The sequence below is a fragment of the Rhea pennata genome, chromosome 1 (assembly GCF_028389875.1).
Source record: "Rhea pennata isolate bPtePen1 chromosome 1, bPtePen1.pri, whole genome shotgun sequence".
Classification (NCBI taxonomy): domain Eukaryota; kingdom Metazoa; phylum Chordata; class Aves; order Rheiformes; family Rheidae; genus Rhea; species Rhea pennata.
The window spans coordinates 215,480,720-215,501,859 of NC_084663.1; the positions used below are offsets into that span (position 1 = coordinate 215,480,720).

Sequence of the window (21,140 nt, forward strand, 5' to 3'; positions counted from 1 at the left end):
GCATAGCATGGATCCACACTACCAAACTCTCTGAGCCTCCAAAAAAAGCCTCAAAGAAAAGCCTCACCTTTTCTGCAAGGGAAAAGCAATACTCCAGGTTCTGGGGGACACTGAGAGGTAAATCCTGGGTCTGTGCAAGGGTCTGAACATGTCCCAGCTGCAGGGCTGCAGGACAACCTTAGGGGATGGCACTAGGTTGAGGAAACCTGAGACCATCTAAAAAGTCCCAGCATCCCACTGCGAGGACCCTGGGATGGTAGGATGCGGGCTTAGCCAGGGTGGAAAGCAGCCACCTCTTCTCCCTTTACAGATGAGCTTTGCCGATTCTCGGAGAACAGAGAGCCGAGTGAGGCACAGAGCTGCAGGGTGGTTAAAGAAAGCACAGCAAGAGCCTTCAGGCATGCAACATGTCCCACAAAGGGAGTGGGCTCATTTGAAGAGATACAAAAGCATCAAACCCAAGCGAAAAACAACAGGATGAAATGAACGGAAGGAAAACCCCACTGACTGCCTGGCAGAAATTCCTAAGATCAAGCTATAAACAGCAGAAGAGCTTCCTTGGCTTTTAATTAAGTCTTTCAATGCATTTTCCTGCACACATGCCCTTTTAGAAAAGACTTTTAACTGAACACATCCTAGTTGCCAACACCTAGCATTTCTGCACTATTTTTGTGCGTAGAAAAAGAGATTTACAAAAATCTGGATTCATGGATAGCAACTGCGCCAGTCCCAGCACAAACGTTTTTAGACACAAGTCAGAAACAAGCAGGAAACCAGCTAGGAAGTCAGGATGACAATGATTGAGAGGGAAGAAACAAACAGGAATGTAAAGATTATTGACTGTGTTTTCTCCAACTTTTGCAGCAATTTTAAGTCAACTAGTTCTAGAAAAATGTCACAGAAAGCCTCAACGTTTTGCAGGATCTGCCACCCATTTAGTGCTCCCCTTTTCTCCACAATGGCAATTTACTCTTCTGAGGTGGCAAAACTGAAGGCCCAAGTTCCCCTCTTGCTCCTCGGAGAGTGATTGCAAGCCTCCACTTTAACTGTGGAGCATCTTTAGGTTGAAGCACATTTTATTCAGTGAGAACTACTCAGGTGCCCAAGGCAGCTGCTATAATATGGTATCATGCACTGACCCATTGCCAGGAGCAGGCTGATAATTGCCAATGTTTGATTCCCATTTTGCCATATTGCAGCTGTCGTAGCTCTTGGCAGGCTGCTAGGACTACATGCATTGGATGCGAGGCTCCATCAGGGCTGAATGTAGCACTGGTAGACCTGGGTGCTACCTGTGCCTTTGTCAGTTCTGTCTGGGAGATCTATATCATCTTTCCTTGCCAGAAAAGGAACTTTCTCCAAGGAACTTTTTTTCCAAGTTACTTTTTCCAATGAACTCTTTGAGGCTGGGATCCCTCCGCAATTGGACTTGGGACTGGTGGGACTGCCAGGCTGAGTCAGACGGACTAAACAGGCAGCAGGAATATGATTTCTCTAGATTCATCACTTCAGGAGATCAGGAAGCTCCATCATTTTGATTCATCTGCAATTCAACTGAGAGAAAATGGTCCTGATACTTAAAAGCCATCCTTGGAACTGGCCCTGTCAACCTAAGAAATCACAGCTCCTCTTACAATTAGCATCTCCGCCAGCCACGGCAGTCATCAAGTGCACAAGATGATGATCTGGAGGTGACTTGGCTTGGCAGAAGCCAGCCTTTATCCAGACTCTGGGCCCAGAGGGCAGGACACATCTCTGGAAAGAGAGGAGCAGTCCCAGAGCTCAGGGATCCCAGAAACATCCCTAAACCCAGCCGTATGTCACATTTTTCCCATTATGGACTAAGCCATGTTCACATTCTCTCCCTTCTAATCTGCTGGCATTAAAACAACACTGAGAATCCAAACCAGCATTCGTGTAGGCTGAGGAGGAAGGAAGGGAGTGGTTTACGGTGATATTTCTTCTATAAACATCTCTGAAGTGTTGTTACAAGGAAAGCTTGCTCAAGTAATGCACTGAACACCATACTGGACCTGGAGAGGGCCAAGGGACAGAGGAGACAGACGGATGCTCTGTGCTGACATCCTCCTGCAGAGGACAAGCCCCTCTGCTGCCCACACTGTGCTGGGTTACAGAGCAAACTTCCCTTCTCCAGAGCTGGACCACCGCTTGGCTGGAGACGTGAGACCAAGAGAAGAGACAAAAGGGCCCTGACCTAACACACGAGGGAGGTACATTGCTGGAAGCAATGGAGCCATCACTCTGCTCCGCTAGATGCACACGCACTTTGCATTAAGACGTATTTGGCTAAAAAGCATGAAGAGCACTGGAGCGGGGCTTGACCCCGGATGACTCTTCTGCAGGAAATGCCTTGCACAAGGCAGGGCACATAGCCCAAAGGCGAGTGCACCTCTGCCAGCTCAGGGAGAGGCAGCACAAGGTGGGGTCCACTGGTGAAACGTGGCTGTAGCTGTCCTACCAAGGCTTCTGGCAAATGTCTGCAGCTGAGGGACTGAAAGTCACCCCAGACCGCACTCGACAGACTGCACTCCACAGTGCCCCAGAAGGAAAGAACATGTCTCTGCCAGGTCTCTGGTGATGTCCCCTCTGGTGATGTCCCCTCACTCAAAGGTGGCATCGTGACTATGCATTTACAACCAGTAAATAGTAGCCAGCAGTGGGGTGAAAGTGCCTTCTGCAACAAGAAACAAAACTCCTGAATAGGCTTCTATGCAATAAGGCTTTTTAAAATGAGTACTACTTTCACACATTTTTTCCTGATTTTTGAAGGTTTCTCTCCACTAAGCCTTGCATTATGTCAGCATTATGTCAGCTACTCCCACTCTACACAGAGACACGCTTAAGAGGAAAGAGAAATTTAGTCAACTCTAAGCAGGCATTAAATTGCAAAACCGGAGATAAAAGACCAATATCTTATCTTTCTTTGGTCTACAAAGCTTTTTACAAAGCTTCATTGTGTTTTTAGGGCTGTTCATGCAGTTTGGCAATGAATCCTCCATTTAAAGCCTCTGAAAGACACAGGCCGACTCCCACCCTAGGGTGTCGCAGGGAAGTCCCTGTCCCGCTCCTGCCATGTGTTTGGGTGATATTTGCTGCTATATTAAGTGCCAAATTTGTGCCTCAGCATGTGATAAGATCCCATGCACTGGGCTGTTCTTATAGACAGGAGGGAAAGGGCCGCAGAGGAATCGGTATGTTCCAATTTAATCAAAAGCAACTGCATGTAACTGGGCCCAAGGCTCCACCACTGCGCAGAACAACTTGTAATAAAGGCATAGGTAGAAACGTCTAGTTTCTTTTTCAGTGAAGGCGTAGAGCAGAAAACATTCTCAGGTCAGAAAATACAAGGTCAGATGCGTCACTGAAGGACAAGGAGTCCTGCAACACAACTAGGTCCCTGATGTAAGGCTGTCCAGTGCACAGCAGGTTTCCACCAATACAGGGAACAAGGCACATGAGCTGGTGGTGGCTGAGATGGACTTGTTGCCACAGAGGGCGAATGACCTCAACCAGCTCCTCAATAACATTAGAAAGTGGCCACAGGGCTACGTACACACTGTCACTTGAGGAGAGGTGTGGGACCTACAAGTGTGTCCGCAAATGAGCCTAGAGGCCACCCTCTGGACTGTGAAGGTCCCCCTGCACCTGGACATATCCTCAAAGCTTAGGAAGTCAACATGCAGCCATGGGGATGGGCCAGAGTCTGGCATGGATGGGAAATGTGGGTGTGGGACCACATCATGCCTTGGGTTCCTCAAAAAAATCACTCACCTTCCTATATGCGCCTCTATGAGGACGGGCTTCACAGCCCTCACTGAGGACACATTGGGGATTGACCTAGTGTGACGGGGAGAGGAGATCTGGTGATGATGCCTGGAAACATGCACTCCTCCAGCCACAACATACTGCACAGGGTAAAACAGCTGAGCAGTGACCACGTTGTTAATCACAGTATTAAAATGTTTAAGTGGCCTTTCAGGTCTAGTCTTTCTTGGGCAAAAACTCTTTATATTGATTAGAGTGGAACATGCCATAGAAAATGTTTTTGTTGTCGATCAAATCATGTCACCTCTCAGCCTACTTCCTTCTCATCTGCAGGTGAACTACTGCTGTTACACAGACAGTCCTTCAAAAAGTTTCTCCCTCTGTAGCAATCTCAATTGGAGCATCTCTCACAACCTACTTCTCTGCATCCTTGTGCTACCCTGTGGTGGTGGGAGGGAGCTCTTCAGCAGAACCGCTCTTACCTAACTCATGTACCCAGCATTAGGTGCAAAATGCTCCTCAAACCTAAGACAATATGTTGGACTTCAATGGAAGCAGCATCAGATCTTATTTTATCTGTTCTGACATACTGCAAGAATTAGTGTCAGATATCATTATAGGCTTAGGACCCGTCAGACTGCAGAACATTCCCCAGAAGGACTGTTTAGAGTCATATCTCTGAGTTGCACTTTGACATGTGGCAATTACTCTTCAAGCCTCTCTACACAAATATCTAAATTGCAATGCTATAATTATCAGTCCTTCAGCCACTTCAAACACACAAGCTACACTGAGTAATTATTTTTGTGTTTCTACAAGAGCTATTCAAGTCCTGCTCTTTTTATGTTTTCTGAGAACATCATCTATTTATTTAGAAAACAGATAGGATGACCTAACTTCTTGAAAGCAAAAAAAAAAAGAAAAAGCAATCCGGGGGAAACATCCTGTGCTGAATTTAATTGTGTGTTTGGTGATATGCATGGCCAGGTCTGCTCTACTTGGACACAGATTAGCAGGCAGCTATACAAGCCTCAGAGGTGAAAACAAGGCCTACAGCAGACAGCTAACTGTGAGATGTAAAACTGGAGAAGGGGATTTGCTCTCCTTGTCCATGTGCTGTGGTTAGGGTAGTGCCCAGCAATCCTTGAAGGATCCTCACCAGCTACTGGCTTCTCTGCAGACCTGCCCAGGTTTGGCCTACACTATTGCTAGCCAAGATTTTGCTATACTTCTGGCTTCAAAGCTATCTTCTCCCAGCAAAATAAAATATCTGCTCATAGATCCAAGCTGATTTTGCACCTGAGTGACTTTTATCTTTGAAGTTACAAACCACTTCAGAGTATTATCGCAAGGAAAAGTCAATAGGATTTTGTTTTTAAAGACGTTCCTGCTGGCATGCAAAAAAAAAAAAAAAAAAGAAAGAAAGAAAAAAGAAAAAAAAGAGCTGAAATGACTGAGAAGAGGACAGGAGGAGAAACCCCAGGACCACCTACCACAGAACAAGTTATGCTCCCAGCTCTCCCTATGCCTCCATCCTGTGCAGATCTGTGTAACCCTCGACTTCAGTTCCTCCCCTCTGCCGCAAGGGATTCATAGAATTAAATTCATCAGCATTTGTAAAACAAAACAAAACCAAAACCCTTCCCAGAAAGATGATAGAGAAATCTTAAATCTTATTATTAGAGGGAATATTCACTTTCTCAGTCCAATTAGTCACCCTAGTTGTATTTTGCTCTAGAGCCTAGTGAGATTCTGCAATGCGTCCAACTGCACTGATGTAGCATTAAGGGTAAATTAATGTGAATGCTGGTATTATTCATAATGTGCAATTATTCAGCCAAATATATATGAATCAGATGCTGCAGTACAGAGGGAGTCACCCCCAGGAGCAGAGGAGCTAGGTGCACCCGTGGCTCTGCCAAAATTTCCTCATACCTTCACCCTGCAGGGACCTCGGAGACTGCACCCAGTCCAGCAGGACATTGCATTTCCCTAAGACTTTGAAGAAACAAGGTTTAAATGAGTTGTCCTGGTTTACATTAAAATTCAATTAGGAGATAAAAGGGAGAATGGAAATCTGGACTCCCGGCTTACCAAATTGCTATAGATTCTTCTAACCAAGTGAAAACATCTTTTCATGTGCACACTTGTAATGACATGCTAAGAAAAGCTCATATTAAATCACACGCTTTCACAGCATGCTTGCTGGGCAACTTAATGCAGCAAATCATTGATGTTTTTCACTACAGAAAGCTTTTGAGCTGTGGTAATAGCATGATGCTGAGGATTTTACAGTGACATGTCAAACTTACTGCATGTGTACAAACAAAATCCCCAAATCTGTGGCCACGTAGTATCAGGGAAAGCATTTTCCATCTTGTTCTCAGTTTATTCATCCAGCAGACAGATTTTCAGCTGTTTCCACATTATATTACCTGGAGCCTTGCTTCTCATAGATCTCTGCTATTCCAAGCACCTACTTCACTGCAGTATATTCCCAGAGCAAAAAAGTCCATTCCTGTCAACTTCCTTTGTTCAAACAAGAGCAGCTTGAAAGCTGATATTCACAAACCAAATTATATGCTCCATTGAACATAGGAATTGTCATCTGATAAGACCAACAGTTAGTATAGTCTAGCTTCCTGTCTCCTTGTGATGCATGAGAAAAGAGCACAGAACTTCCAAAATGTCCTGTTTATAGAAAACAAGGTGGAAATACGAGTTTGATTCTGATGCAAGGTGAGCATTAGCTTATTCCTAAATCACCATGGTCAATGTGATTATTACTACCACTTGACAAATGCTTTTCTTATTTAAATGTTTACCTATTTTCAGCATTTTGAATGTTGCTACACTGCGTTTTCCAATAGTATGTTGTAGCAGACCACCAGTTCCACAGGTGGTTTTGTCATACCATCATTAATGCCAAGGATTCTCTTTTTAAAATGCCACTAGCTCTATACAGAGAGAAAAGGATTCACCACCAGCTCCCCAGGAGCCAAGGATCACGGAAACAACCTGGAAACAACCGAGAGTACAAAGAACTTTGCAAATGCCCCTCTGGCACTGACACAACCACGTGCAAGAGCCAAGAAGCTGCGAACATCTGCCGGCAAGCTCAGGATCAATGTTAATTGCACATAGGCAGTTCCGACCCCACTGCCATGAGATGAGCACTGAGTACTTTTGAAATAGTGGTAGAGAAGAAGAGGAACTCAGTGCAGCAAATTTTGATTTGAACTTAGACACTATCTCTCCAAGATTCAGAGATCAGATCCTAAACAAGTGAGCTGGAGGAGATTTAGGGTTCTGCTTTTGCTCAAGGAATTGTTCCAGGACCATCTCTGGATGGATCCCCCCTAAAAAACAGACATGTCCTGGGGAGCAGGGTCTGGCCGTGCTTCACCATGGTGGTGAGCATGCAAACCCTCAGGCTAGAGCTTGCCTACCTCTTGCCTCCTGTCTCTTTGCAGCTTTGCAGCCTAATGGCCCACCTTTGAGGAGGCGGGGGAGAGAGGGACCTTGTTCCAGGCTTCCCCATGGCTTGGGTGCCCCAGGACATAGGGAACTTGGCTGCATTCCTATGCTGGTGAGTAGAGCCGGTCCTCTGCCTTCCTCCCCTTTCCTGGGGGATGCTTTAACCATCTCACTGCTGTGTAAAAGTGATTGCCACATCCTGTGGTCCCAAGCTCATCTAACTTTGGGGACTTCTCCAAAGGGCTTAATGAAGTCCACACATCTGTCAGCCTAAACCAGATCCCAACAGAGCTCTTGGATGAAGACGTAGAAGCACTGTCTCCCTGCACGCCCAGAAATAATGTCTAGCAGTGAGCGGAAGGGCGGGTGGACTGAGTCATCATTTAGTACATATGTCTTCAGCGTGTAAATCCGCACAATAGCAGGATTCAAGCCAACTAGATCCCATTTCTTGCCTTTCTGTCAATACCTAAATAGGCGCTCATAGGCACAGCTTTGCAGGTGGCTGTGTGCCTACCACCACCCTGAGTGAGCACCAGTTCCCACTTTCCTCAATTTCTGCTCCTTCTGCTACATGCATGCATTTACCTGGCCATGCCAGTGAAGTGGTGGACAGAGCATGCAGGAAACAGACTACAAAAAAGTAATTTCCATAAGGGTTAAGTGTAATAAGTGTTTACATATATATATATATATATATAATATAAATATATCTGTTTCTCTTGGAGATTTGGCTTGAGTGCTGCGAGATGCACTGATGGAAGCTGAATACTGCAGAACTTGAAAGTTAAATCATTTTACAACATTGTTGTTCCACTGCTTGATTTTAGATTAAATAGTCACTTATCCAATTGCACTTCTGTGATAGGGAGCACCCTCTAGCACTTCTCAAATACATTTGCTAGACAGAAATCAAGTCAACGCTTTCTGCAGAAAGCTAAACTCTTCTTTTCTAAGCTAGTAATCCAAGGGGGATTATAGAAAGCAGGAGGCATTTACCTTGATACTGAGAAATGGGTTCTTGCAGAACGTTTTCCGGGATTGATCCAGGTAGCTGCTCTTTGTGGTGGTCGTTGTCATTCTGTCAGGTCTGTTTTATCCGCCTGCCAAAATAAAATCATTCAGCGCAATGCTAAGTGTTCCATCTGAATTCGCTTTGCTCAGCACAGTAAAACCCAGTCATGCTTTGCAAACACCCACACAGCAGGCACACAGTCATCATAACCAATTATTTATGCTTCTCATTTATTTTAGCACTTCACTTCTGCAAAACAACATGCAAAACACTAGTGACCTAATCACTAGGCCATGGGAGAAGTTAAGATGTTAAGAATTATCGATCATTTTACTTCACAATCGTTTTAGCCCACAAACAGCTTGAGTAATGAGTGTAGGGACAGAATCCTGGTATCCTCAAATTCCAGCCCCACTGAAGGGCCAATACTGTTTAACATCTTCATCAACGACCTGGATGATGGGACAGAGTGCACCACCAGCAAGTTCACAGGTGACACAAAATGGGGCAGAGGACTGTGCTGCCATTCAGAGGGACCTGGACAGGCTGGAGAGTTGGGCAGAGAGGAACCTCCTGAGGTTCAACAAGGGCAAGTGCAGAGTCCTGCACCTAGGGAGGAATAACCTCATCCACGAGGACAGGCTAGGGGCTGACCTGCTGGAAAGCAGCTCTGCAGAGAAGGACCTGGGAGTGCTGGGGGATGACAAGTTGACGATGAGCCAGCAATGTGCCCTTATGGCCAAGAAGGCCAATGGTCTCCTGGGATGCATTAGGCAGAGTGTTGCCAGCAGGTGGAGGGAGGTGATCCTGCCCCTCTACTCAGCCCTGGGGAGGCCTCATCTCGAGTACTGCGTCCAGTTCTGGGCTCCCCAGTCCAAGAGAGACATGGAGCTACTGGAGAGAGTCCAGTAGGGCTATGAGGATGATCAAAGGACTGGAGCATCTCTCCTACACGGAGAGGCTAAGAGACCTGGGGCTGTTAAGCCTGGAGAAGAGAAGGCTCAGGGAAGATGAGATGGTGTAAAGAGGACAGAGACAAACTCTTCTCAGTGGTGCCCAGTGACAGGAGGAGGGACAAAGAGCAAAAATTGAAATACAAGAAACTTCATTTTGAAGTAAAAAGGAACTTTTCTACTATGAGGGTGGTTGAACAGTGGAATAGGTTACTCAGAGACGTTGTGGCATCTCCATCTTTGGAGATATTCAGACTTGACATGATCCTGGGCCACCTGCTCCAGGTGACCCTGCTTTAGCAGGGGGGTTGGACTAGGCAATCTGCAGAGATCCCTGCCAGCCTCTGCAATTCTGTGATTCTCAGATAATCATTTCAATACCTGCAGGAGGAAGGAGGGCAATTTTTACTGTCCCAAGTGATGGGACTCTCCAATTGCTCTGATTGCTTCCTTCATATCTTTGAACCACGCAGAACCTCTCGGCTTATTTTTGTCTAGTATCAGCCCCATGCCTGGAAAGACCATCCAGTTAGTACTGAGCTCCCCGGACTCCCTGAACCCTCACCAAAAGGGAGCATCCTATGGTCTTTATAGAGTGCCTGGGGCAGAGTCTCATCACGACCATGCTGGCAGAAATCTCCTTGGGCTTTATTCTCCTTCCCATGGTAGGGCAGCTCTACAGACTCCAGAGCAGCTCCTCAGATTTACCTAGATACAGCCAAGACTAGGATTCAGACTCCTTATTATATATTGCATTATATCACACTGATGTCTCAGCTTTCTAGATATGTTTGCAATATGCATTACACACTGACACTGTATTTAAAGGTCAGTGCTATAAAATGACAGAAATATCCACAGCATTGATGAGATGGAAAAAGAGGTTAAGAGAAAAACCCAGCTGAGCTCTTAAACCGTGCCAGAGCAGTCCTTGGGCCAAGGGATCTGCCCAGACATGAAGAGCTCAGCAATGTTAGTCCTGCTTCACAAGTTGTGACCAAGTGCAGGTTTGCTGCCAAGTGTCCTCATGGGATTTAACTGATTTCAGCTCCCTGACAAACCGGGCTGAAGTCTATACCAGAGCAAGCCGCGCAGAAGGGGATGCATCAGGTGTCTTCCCATGGATCAGGCAGCTTTGGAGATGCTGACTTGCCAGAGTGCCTTCCCAAGAGCTGCTGCTAGATGAGGATGGATCTGGGGACTCTCCCATGGGCATGGACGCAGTAGGCAAGGGCAGGTTCTGCCTGTAGAAGAGGGTTCAGCAAGCCCTTCTCCATCCCTCCAAATGGATGGTCTTGGATGGTTTAAACTCCCCCTTTGCTGTCTGTTACTCTTACCTAGAGTGTTTTTACATTTCACCTGGAAGCAATCTCCCACGTTAAGTTTCTTGATCCACAACCAACGCCTAAGTTTAACTGCATGAAGAAACATTAACCTGTGGGAACCCAGCACCTCCCTCCCAGTACCGCTGACCTCCTTCCCTTCTCATACTCCGTGCTCCATCCTCCGTTCACACTAGTTGCCTCTGTGAATCAAACAACTTGTAGGAGGCCAATTGCCTTTTTCTCGTTTTAGTGTCCAGACTTCCTACCCAGGAAGCAGCATTGTTTGGCAGCACGTTAAACTCGTCAGGCTTTAGTTCGCTGTTCAGGGCACTCCAATAGATGTTTCCATCTGGATGAGTGCAGCATCTATGAGCTCTACAGCAAACGGGGTGAAAAGCTGTACATTATTGTTTACTTTGTATAATTCTATTTTTCCCACAACGAGCAGCAAAGGAGGAAGTACTGTAACCTGGAACAAATTAACAAATTACCGGGCGATGTCAATTCTAGCAATAAAGACTGTCTTAACTGTGGTGTTTATACAGCCCTTGAAAGCTCAGCACAGGAGAGGCAAGCACAAGAGCGGGGCCTGCATACCACCGAGCTACAAGCTCCACAGCATCCTTTGCAAAAAGCAATTGCTGCTCTCAGTCCCATTTCAAGAGATGAGATAGTGCTACAAAGAAATACAAGATGGGATCAATAAAGTAAATTCAATCGTAAATTAAAGTATCCATGAAAAGCTTCCCAGAACCTCTGGAGAGTTAAGCAGTGCAGCAGCCAAAGTACCTGCCTGTTCCAGACCACAGTGTCCAATATTGCTTGTCTCTGGGAGCAGCGCTGTGATGAATTATTTACAGCTGCTGAGTTTGCTGGCAGAGCTGAGGCCTCTCGAAGGCTCAGAGGTGACACAGAGAAAATAAACAGCAGTGCCAAGGTAGTAAGGGAGGAACCCCAAAGGAGCCCCAGCCCGGATTTCCAGGAATGGGCTTGTCGGTGGAGGCTCCATGTCCTTCTTTCCCCAGTTACCTGTTTTAACATATCTGCTAGCCCTCATCACCAAAGAAGAGGCAGTAAATTGCACCTGCAAACAGTGAATACTGTAGTCTGCAAGGGCATTTTACTCACCCTGCCCACCTCTTCCAGGCCCAGGGTTTACATACATGCATCTTCCAACCCTTCAGCGAGCTGGGGAAGCTGCCACGCCTGGAATATATTTAACTTTTTTCTTCAACATTTCTATATGGTCCTCTTGGTGGTTGTATTTTCACCAAATGGTATTAAAAACAAACAAACAAACAAACAAAAAGCACGGGTGGAAATTTTCCCACCAATCCCTGCCCAAATGGTGGGTAAAAGCCCCTTGCTGTGCACCACCGACATCCTGAATCTCTCGTGCCACTGCCACCGGAGCTCAGTTCCTCTTTCTCCAGGGGATCCCTTGAGTTCAAGGAGAACCTGCGTTAGCTGTTAGCTGCCAACAGCCAAGGATGCACAGCCGATTCTGCCCTCATCCCACCATGCGTGCTCTGATCTCCTGTTTGGCTGGGTTTCCTGCTTGCATTTCAGTATCACCTTAACGTGCGCACTGCCTATCAGACACAGCGCCATAGAGACACCTGAGAGGAAACATTCAGTAGAGATCTGAAAAGCTGCGGAATTAAAAACAAGAGTAAACTTTGGACTTAGAAACTATTTACTTACAATATCTCCTTAAGAATAAAATGAAACCGAAAAGTACTTTGATTTAGCACAAAGGATAACGACTCATTCAGAGAACAAGGCAGGTAAGACTTAACCAGCAAACCAGAATTGCACAAAAGAGCATGTGAAGCTCAGATTGGTGACAGTTTCCTTCCCCCAGGTTGAGCCAGCTTTGCTCAGCCCAACTACGGCAGCTCTCTGCTCTCCCGTAACATACTATAACACCCTGAGGGTGGCAAGATCCACGTTCCTCTGAAGGAATGGACATCTCCAGGTGGAAAGGAAGATCCTTTCCAATTAATCAGCAAACAACCAGGGACAGGTAAGGACATGCATTGCGACGGTGGGGGCCGATTTAGTGCAACGAGTGCCATTCCCAGGCCCTGCCGTTGCAGGAGAGGAAAGGGTGCTGCAGAGCGACTTGTTTACTGTTCTCCTTAACTTCTGCAAGCTGAAGTCAGCTGTGGCTATAAAAGAACTTTGTTATGAACAATAACGCAAGAGCCGAGCTGCTACCACATCAGCCTGCCCTCCCTAATTGCTTACGCAGCCTCGCCGCAGCTGAACGCTCCCAATTCACCGAGGAGCAATTCACTCCGTACCAAACTTCTTCCTCCAATTTAAAACTGCATTGCAAGGGGCAGAGCCACGAATCCGGCTTCCTACATTGGACCAAGGTTATGCTGCAGACAGCAGGGGTGTTAAGCCAAACGGAGAAGCGTTTTATTTGGTTTCCAGGGTGCTGCAAAGGGAGCAGTGAAGGCTTCAGCGCCTCTCGCAGCTACAGTAGCTGCGTAAGCTCTTCCCAAGCAGAACATTTTGCAAGGCTTTTTTATGAGCAATGATATCATGTTTACAGGATTGCAGCAGGGAAAACAACCCTGGGTCTGTTAGAAGAGGCTCTTGTGGTTACCGTGTAAATGCAGTTAAGTTGCATGTTTGTGCCTGTGCCAAATTTCAAAGTTTGCATTTTAAGTGTGATCGCTTTGGGATCATGGCTGCAAACGGCTGGGCTCATAGGAGCGCATCAGCATTGCTTCCAAACACCAGTCTCATGTGGCCGTCCCACCTATTTCAATTAGTTAAACGGGAGCAATTAGGCTGTGTTTGCACAACACGCCATGTTTATACAATCAGCTTAATGAAAGTCACTGATTGCTGTTTGCAAGCCTTGGAGGCAGCTGGGAATCTTGCCTTGAGACCCATTAAAGGGCTGGGCTGTGGTCACGCATAAGGATGGCTGTGGGTGATTAAGTGCCTGAAGAACTTCTTTACATCACTTTCACACATGTGGAAAGATGAGTGGGATCTGGTCTCAGATCCTCCTCCTCTAGCTAGCCCTCAGTGAGCCATTTCCACATGTTAGTCCTCAGCTAAGCTCCTGGTGCCATCAGTGGGCTGCAGCGCTGGGGTAGATGATACAAGAGAGGTAGCAGCCTGCAGGACTCCTGTCCTTGTTCCTGGCAAGACACTGATCAGGACAACATGCAGCTTAAGTCCCGCTTTCTGAACTGCTGATCTCTTGCTGACCAAAAGGATGACCTTGTTTGGTGTGGAGATAGGAAGGGGCCTCTGAGAAACCCAGCAGTGCAGTGGTGAGTGTTTGGGTGATGGCAAAGGTGCTGCGTTTCTCCCCAAATAGCTTCCCTCTGTCTGCCCCAATGGAAATGTCCCTTTGCAGATGGACTCTCCTTCTCCTGAAAAGAAGCTCATGGTTTTCATCACAGACAGCAATGAGGGACAAAACAGTGCTCGTATGGATCTAGTCCACTGGCAGCTTTGGGCTTCACCAGCCTGCAGGGTAGCCGAGCATTGCAGTTCTGCCTCAAGAAATCCCTCCATGCAGTTTCATCCAAGCAGGCTTCAGTACTTGTCTTCACTTCCCCTCCTTGACCCCAAGGAGTGAATCTGCACTGCTATGTGGCTGTTGCCACTGGCCCTGAGTACCCGCATTTCTGTGGCCTCTTGAGATGTTCTTCTGCGTGCAATTGCTTTCCTGGGTGACGTAGCACTGGAACAGATTGCCCAGAGAGGTTGATGGCTCCATCCCTGGAGCCGCATGGTCCTGGGCAACCTGCTGTAGGACAGTGCTTGAGCAGGGGTGTTGGATTAGATGGCTCCTGCCATCCTCAACTCTTCCATGATTCTGTGTGTACAGCTGTATATCAGCTCGTATGCAACCATATGTACGAGTATATTCCTTTACATCCATCAGCAGACGGGAGAGGCGTTGTCTCAGCCCTGCAGATAGCCTAGTGTATTCCTTACCCCAAATGCTGGTTTCCTGGAGCTTTCGGTGGTGTACTCACCTCTTTTTCTCAAATCTAAGTAGCACCAAACTTGCTCACGAGGCAGCTGCAATCACTGCAAGACTGGTGTCGGACAGGATCCTGGGTGACTGGCTGAGGTGACAGGGTCTGTGATCACACACGGTGCCAGTGACCCTGGCACAATGCTCTTTAGAGCCTGCACTGCACCCTGATGAAGCAGAAAATTGCTTCCTTATATGCCTGCAAGTAACCTCTCAAGTAAAATTGCTTCTCCCATTGAGCTCACAGGGACTTTCCACTCTCAACAGCTGTGTTTAGGAGTCTATCTAGGCACAACGACGGCCAAATTTCACTGTGCGTAACCCCTAGGAGCTGATGTGCAGGGGCATATGCAGCAGGACCCAACTATGAGACACCAAGCATGGGACAAATGCCCAAGGGATTTGTTTCCTAGTAGTATGTCCTTCAGGGGCAGTGATGGATGGCTGTTCAGAGAGCAAGGATTTCAGATGCTGTGGATTCATCAGCTGACATTATTCCAGCAGCTACGGATAAGGGATTTTTCTCTGGAGTCCTGTTTGCTCCACACTTTTGGCTGTGACCCTGGGAACCTGAGTCACAGCATCCTTTCCTCCAGCTGTGAAGGCAAGACACTGTGGGCCCAAGGAGGCATGAGCTTGGACAAGCCAGGAGGCCAGTCCCATGCAGGCTGACACGTTCAGGCTATGATAATATATTACCACTGGTTACAGCCTTGCTTGGCTGATGTCTTATCAGCTTATTCAGCACTCCTGCAAGCCAGAGGCATATAAGACCTAGAGAGGGGCCAAACAAGGGACTATGCTCTAGGGTGCAACTCCTGTTTGTCCAGAGCTTGGCCAATTAATCTCAAGTCTTTTTACCAGCGATTAAGACGCACCACTTGCCCCCGAGCAGCCCTCACTTTGGCACTGGGGTGGCTGAGGGCCAGCAGAAGCACCCTGAGCTCTCCTGCATGCGGCGGGTTGCTCCGAGACCTGTGCAATGATCTTGGCTCTGGCAGCAGAGGACCGGACTTGGCGACACTAGAGTCCCTTCCTGTTTCCGAGGACATAAATCTATAGTAACACGTTTATTAATAGCGGCACAGTGCTTGTTAGCTCAACAAGGAAAAGCACGCACTGGGCTCAGCAGAGCTTGAGTAAATAACAGAGAATGTAACACAGCAAATTAAATCCCGGCAGGGGAGACAAAATGCCAACAAATATCCCATTATCTGTCGTCCTTCTGCTGAATTTCTAGATAATTTATATTCACTGTTGTAAAATTGGGATAGTGTCAGCGTTCCTATGTGCAAGTGTGCCTGTGTTAAATAGGAAGGTGATCTGGAAATTATGAGTGAAAAAATGCTTTATAATACCGCAGAAAGGGAAAGATGTCATGCACGCATCATTTCCTCCTTGGGAAAAGATTGAGAGATAAAATGGATGTGTGGATCTGCACAAAAGCTATTTCTATCTCACGCCAACAGACAAAAAGAAAGTGAAAATGGGATCAGACTAACACGGTGATTCTCTGTAATGGGAAATGTGATGGAGATGACACGTTGCAGAAATCCTGCAAGAAGCAAAATATGAGGAAAACTGTTACAGAGAAGAAAAAGTTTAGAAAAAAGAAAGAGAAAAGCTGTGATTTCAGTCTGTGAAACACAACTGTGGGCAGTGAGGTGAGGCACCCAAGCTTCATCTTGGGTCTCGACCAGGTGACTTCCATAGGCCCCTGCCACTCCAAACCATTTTCCAGTCTGGGAATGCTGAAGCTCTCCTTCCCATTTCTGTGGGGACAAGTCAGGACAGAGCCAGAGCTGTGTGTCCTGTGGAGCAGAGATGAACTCCAGCCTGTGGAGACCTTCTGCCCAAGTGCTTCATCCTGCAGTAGAAGTCCTGCAAAAAGTGCCGGAGCCCTGCCAGCTGTCCCCCTTCATGTCACCCCAAAAGCCCCAGGGGTTCACCCAACCCTACATTGGCAATGTAGACATCTGCCTCTGCCATGGCCAATTGCACCCTCAAGGCAGATTTGCTGATGCAAAGGCAGCAACGCATCCAGCCTGGGGCATTGCAAAGTCCGGTGGTCTGACGTGAGATGAGATTGGCCACAATCCCAACAGTTTGGGAAGAAAACACAGGAGTGAGAGGGTCTCTCTGCTGCAGGGAAAAAAAAGGGGGATTGCTTTTGGTGTTGGTGGTTATTTCCAAGCAGAGCATGCAGACACTCTTGAACTTCTGCATGCCCTGGCGTGGTGTCACTCGTGCAACCTCAACCGCCACCCAGGGCTCCGGGAGTTAAACACAGCGACAACTCAGAGATTAAAAAAAAAAAATCGTTCAAAGCACAGAAAGAAGGAAACAGAGAGGCTACAGGAAAAGGAGACGGGAGATCTTTCAGACGCACGCGTTACATAAGCAACGTGGTTGGCAATTGCATAACAGCAGGACTCATTCGCACAGCTTCATTTTTGGAAGACGCGAAGGGCGCGGGAGCCGCCCCAGCAAGTCGGGTCGGCTCGGACGAGCCAGGGACATGGGTTTCCACCTCCTCCCCCCCCCTACAGAAGCAGCATGTCCTCAAACCCAGCCACAACTCCTGCCCTTGTTTTCCCTTACTGTTTCCAGCTGTAGGAGCTACGGATTTGTTTGTGCTGGCAGTTTTACTGTAGGCAAATGCAATCCAGTCCAAGGGCATCTAAGACATTTGCCATACAAAACTCACCCGGATATGTGAGCTTTACTTGTTCTCAGTAAGATTTTATGAATAAATGGTTAGGCCTCCCCTCTGGATAGTGCCAGACACCTACTCATACCCTGCAGTTTATAACTGGGAGCAAACCAGTTGGGTACATATCACAGAAAGGTGAGCGTGTGCTTGGCCGAGAAATACTCCCTGCTCCAAGCAGCTCAAAAGCCAAGAGTAGGATGAACAAAAGTACAAAATGAAGTATATAAACCCTTCCCTCAGGGCAGACTTTCCTTTCCATAGGCTACAGGCACAGCGCTGGAGTCGGAGAGAGACGTCTGCCAACACGTGTCTGGAGGAAGGTAACCCCAAGGTAGTATTTTACACACCCTAAATAATATTCTGAATGTTTCCCCCCCAACCCTGTGTACTTTACTGATGCTAAAACAAGAGTAAAACATGAGACGAAGACTGAAGATTTCTAAAAAGCGTTAAGACTTTGCAGTGGCATTTGCAAGGAACAGCTGGAGGAAATGTATGAAAGCAGGAAAAAAAGAAAAAGCAAAATCCCAGGAGCCAGGAGAGCCCCAGCGCGTGGCGGGTGCCGACATCCACGCGGAAACCGCCTTCCCGAAGGAGAAGCTCCTGCTATAGGGACAGCAGGAGACGCTGCTGCGGGAACGGCGCAGGTGGAGCGGGAGGCCTCGCGCCTTGCGCGCGCGGCCGCCGGAAAGCCCGGGTGGGCACGGCTTTCTCCCTGGAGCAACCCGGAGGTGGCTTCTAACTTCTAAAAAGCCCCAGGAGTGCACATCTGCAGATGGCCTAGGAGAGCGGCCCGATTCCCCGCGCTGCGGCTGGCCGGCACCTACCCGGGCGAGAAGCACCTAGGCACAAACTCGTTTGCTTTCCACCCATCTACTTATCCAGCATGTTCAAGGGTGGGATTTTTTTTCCCCCCTCCGGATCCTTGCAGATTTGTTATCTGCAAATCAGCAAAAAAAGCGTCAGCAGCTTTTTTTTTTTGGAAGATCACAGTAAATTTGTGCTGATCCTCATGGCGCGACCTCCCCAGGAGCGGGGAGCGATCCCGGCCACCGCGTCCCGCAGGAGCGATGAGTGCCGCGGTGGCCGGGGCGCCGAGAGCAAACCGTAGGAGAGGAAGTTCAGAATTTTCCCTAGGCCAGCAAAAAAAGCGGGGCTGAAAGGTTATAAATAGGCAGCCGAGGAGCCACTGCATTTTGTGCATGTCAAAGCTGGTGCGCAGGAAGTTTCCTGCAGCCGGGAGATTTCTGCAGGCACCTGATAAAAAAGCCCTTTGGGGCAGATCGATGCAGCCTGCATCGCCTCTGAGAAATCGAGCGCTGATGGTAGCGTGGATAGAGGACGGTCGTGGCCTGCTGGGGCTGCACCAGCTCCGTTTGCAGAGCTGGGGTGTCTGAGGCGCGCACAGACAGCCCTGATCGTCTCCCTTTTTTGTCCGATTTGTCCCCGTTCTTTGCTTTACTCCAGCGTCCTCGATGAGCATTTTCCTTTTTGCTCCGCACCTGGGGCGTTAAGAGCAGTAGCCACCGGCGAGGCGCCCGCCCAGGTGAGCGGCGCAAAGTCCCTTGGCCGTGGCTCATCCTTCCCCGAAAGCCCGGAGGTGCATCTCTGCGGCGCAGGTGGGTTTTACCTGCCCAGACCTACGCACTTGGCTGGAGCACGGTAACGGCATTGCAAACCGGCACGCACCACGACGGGCACCCAGCGAGGTGGCCCTGGCGGGGGACGTGCCTGTAGGATACCGGCAAGCGGCCAGAGCACCACGGTGCATCGTGCACGTGCCTTGCAGGGACCCTGGGGTGTAACGTGCCTCGTAAGGTAAGAAAAACCTCAATAACTGGAGCAGTAACAGGTTTCTTGGCCTCTGCTCTGGAGTGCAGGCATGAATCTCTCATGCTCCCCCAGAGGCAGCGCCTCCGAAACGGAGGTGGAGAGGAAGACGGGACACGCTGGAGTTTGCAAGACCCAGGAGTTACCAAAGAGAAGTTGGCTTCACCCTGGGATCAATTCAGCCAAGGCCAAACTCGGCGGGAGCAGGCAGAGAGGAGCAGGCACGGACAAACTGCACCCGCCCGAGCGACGGACGCCGGCCGAGCCCGCGCGCAGACGCCTGCTGCGAGCAGCAGCGCCGAAAGGCAGCACCTGCGTCTGCACCGAAACGCGCTCGTGGCGCCCGATTTGCAAAAAACCCCGGGCTGCCTCTGCACCGAAACCTGCAGAGCTGCAGCAGCGCAGGGTGTCCCTGCACCGCACCCGAGCAAACGCTTTCGCTCCGACTTCAACCCTTCCGCGCGCCCGGTCGCCGCGCGCCCGCACAGGTGAAGGTTCACGGCCGCCTGGCACCCCTCCCCGAGGGCCGAGCCAGGAACCAGCGGAGCGGGGGGGAAAGCCGCTTTCCCGTACGGGCGGGAGTGAATCTGTAAGACAAGCAGCCTCTGGGCTGCGAGGCTGCGGAATGAAAAAAAAAATAATAATAAGTGGAGCTGCTTTATTGGAAAAAAGAGAATCAAATAAATAACCAGGAGCAGCGGGGGAGCAGCAGAATACATGTGCAGAGAGTCCTCCAGAACGGGCAGTACGGAACATTTGCACCACTTTTTTTTTTTTTTTTTTCGGTTTGTTCTTGAACTACTAGAAATATCCAGCTCCCAAAACTGGATCGGTCCAAGGAGCCTTTGCAAAACAAGCGCGGGGAAAGCGGCACGAGAAACCCTAGCGATGCAACCTGCCCCGGCGCTCGGGGCGCAGACCCGAGCGGGCTCCGTGCCGACGGCTCGGCAGCGTTTTCCCGAGCGGGACCGACGCCGGGATACTCACGGTTTCAGGTCTCGCCCTCTCACGGTCCTGCCGCTCGGATAGCAAAAGTTTTCCTGCTGCCTGCGAGTGCTCTGGCCATTTGGTACTTTTACTTCCCAGCCCGGAGGTGGGGATGGGTGTGCGGAGGTGGGGCTTAGCCTATAATTTCGGAAGCCGGAGTGTGTTTATAATGGCAAGTTTTGCAATGGCTTTCAACAGGACTTTTTTTTTTCCCCTTGGTCTTGCAAGCTGCAATTAAAAAAAAAGTTACAAGGCTGCTGACACTGCTGGCTCACCCAGAGCTTTGCAAACTGCTTACACAGTCCAAGCACAAACCGGCCTTTGCTTTGCTCCATCCCCTGGCTCGGTTCCCCTCTCCCCCCGCCCCCCCCACAAGGGTCCTGTCCCTTGTGGGCTTCTCTGTCACGTTCATTTTCTCATTCCTGTTTATCTGCTTTCGAAGCTGGTTTGGGAGGCTGGAAAAAAGTCATCTGTGGGGATTTGGAGACTGACTTGCCTGCAGGGGTGCTGGAGCCGAGCACACCAAGCGGGTTAATTCGGGCTTCCTCAGGTGCGTGGGTTTCCGATGGCAGCTCCGACGCCAGCACGTGTGATTTTTGTGTTGTACCTCGGAGCCTCGAGGGTGGGAAAACCGCATGCTGGAGAGCAGAGACTGAGGATTCGTGCTAGAAAATGAAAAGGGAAGAGCAAGGGCAGGGTGCAGGAGCCGCGCGAAGCAGAAAGGAAACCCCTCCGACCGTAGCAGACTCCTCAGAAGTCAGCAGTGGTGCAAGCTCAGCTGTTGGCACTGATGGCAGCCCGGAGCAGGGATCTCCTGTCCGGTGAGCAAGGAAAAGCCCAGCGGACGGAGGTTTTGCAACTTTGGGCTATTCCAGCCTGGGGGGGAAAGGGGGCGAAGCGCCAGCCAAGGCAGCTGGGAATGGGACCAACCTATGTGATGTCCCTGGTCACCCACCTGACTCCGTAAAACCCTCCTGCTCTTCCTCTGCATCATTTTAGGGGAAGGTTATCTGCTGCCCATGCACAAGCTCTCCAAACA

At 48.9% G+C, this 21,140-nt stretch overlaps 1 protein-coding gene across 1 annotated transcript in view; it reads right to left on the reverse strand.

Annotated features, from left to right (window-relative positions):
• The window catches only part of SLCO2B1 (solute carrier organic anion transporter family member 2B1), a 62,100-nt gene extending 41,802 nt beyond the window's left edge, over positions 1–20,298 (reverse strand). Inside the window, exons 1-2 of the mRNA XM_062567489.1 lie at positions 20,102–20,298; positions 8,263–8,366 (exon numbers count right to left, since the gene is read on the reverse strand). Coding sequence (XP_062423473.1) covers positions 8,263–8,343 — 81 coding nt within the window. The 5' untranslated portion in view covers positions 8,344–8,366; positions 20,102–20,298. The remainder of the gene's footprint in view (positions 1–8,262; positions 8,367–20,101) is intronic.
• Positions 20,299–21,140: the final 842 nt, after the last annotated feature.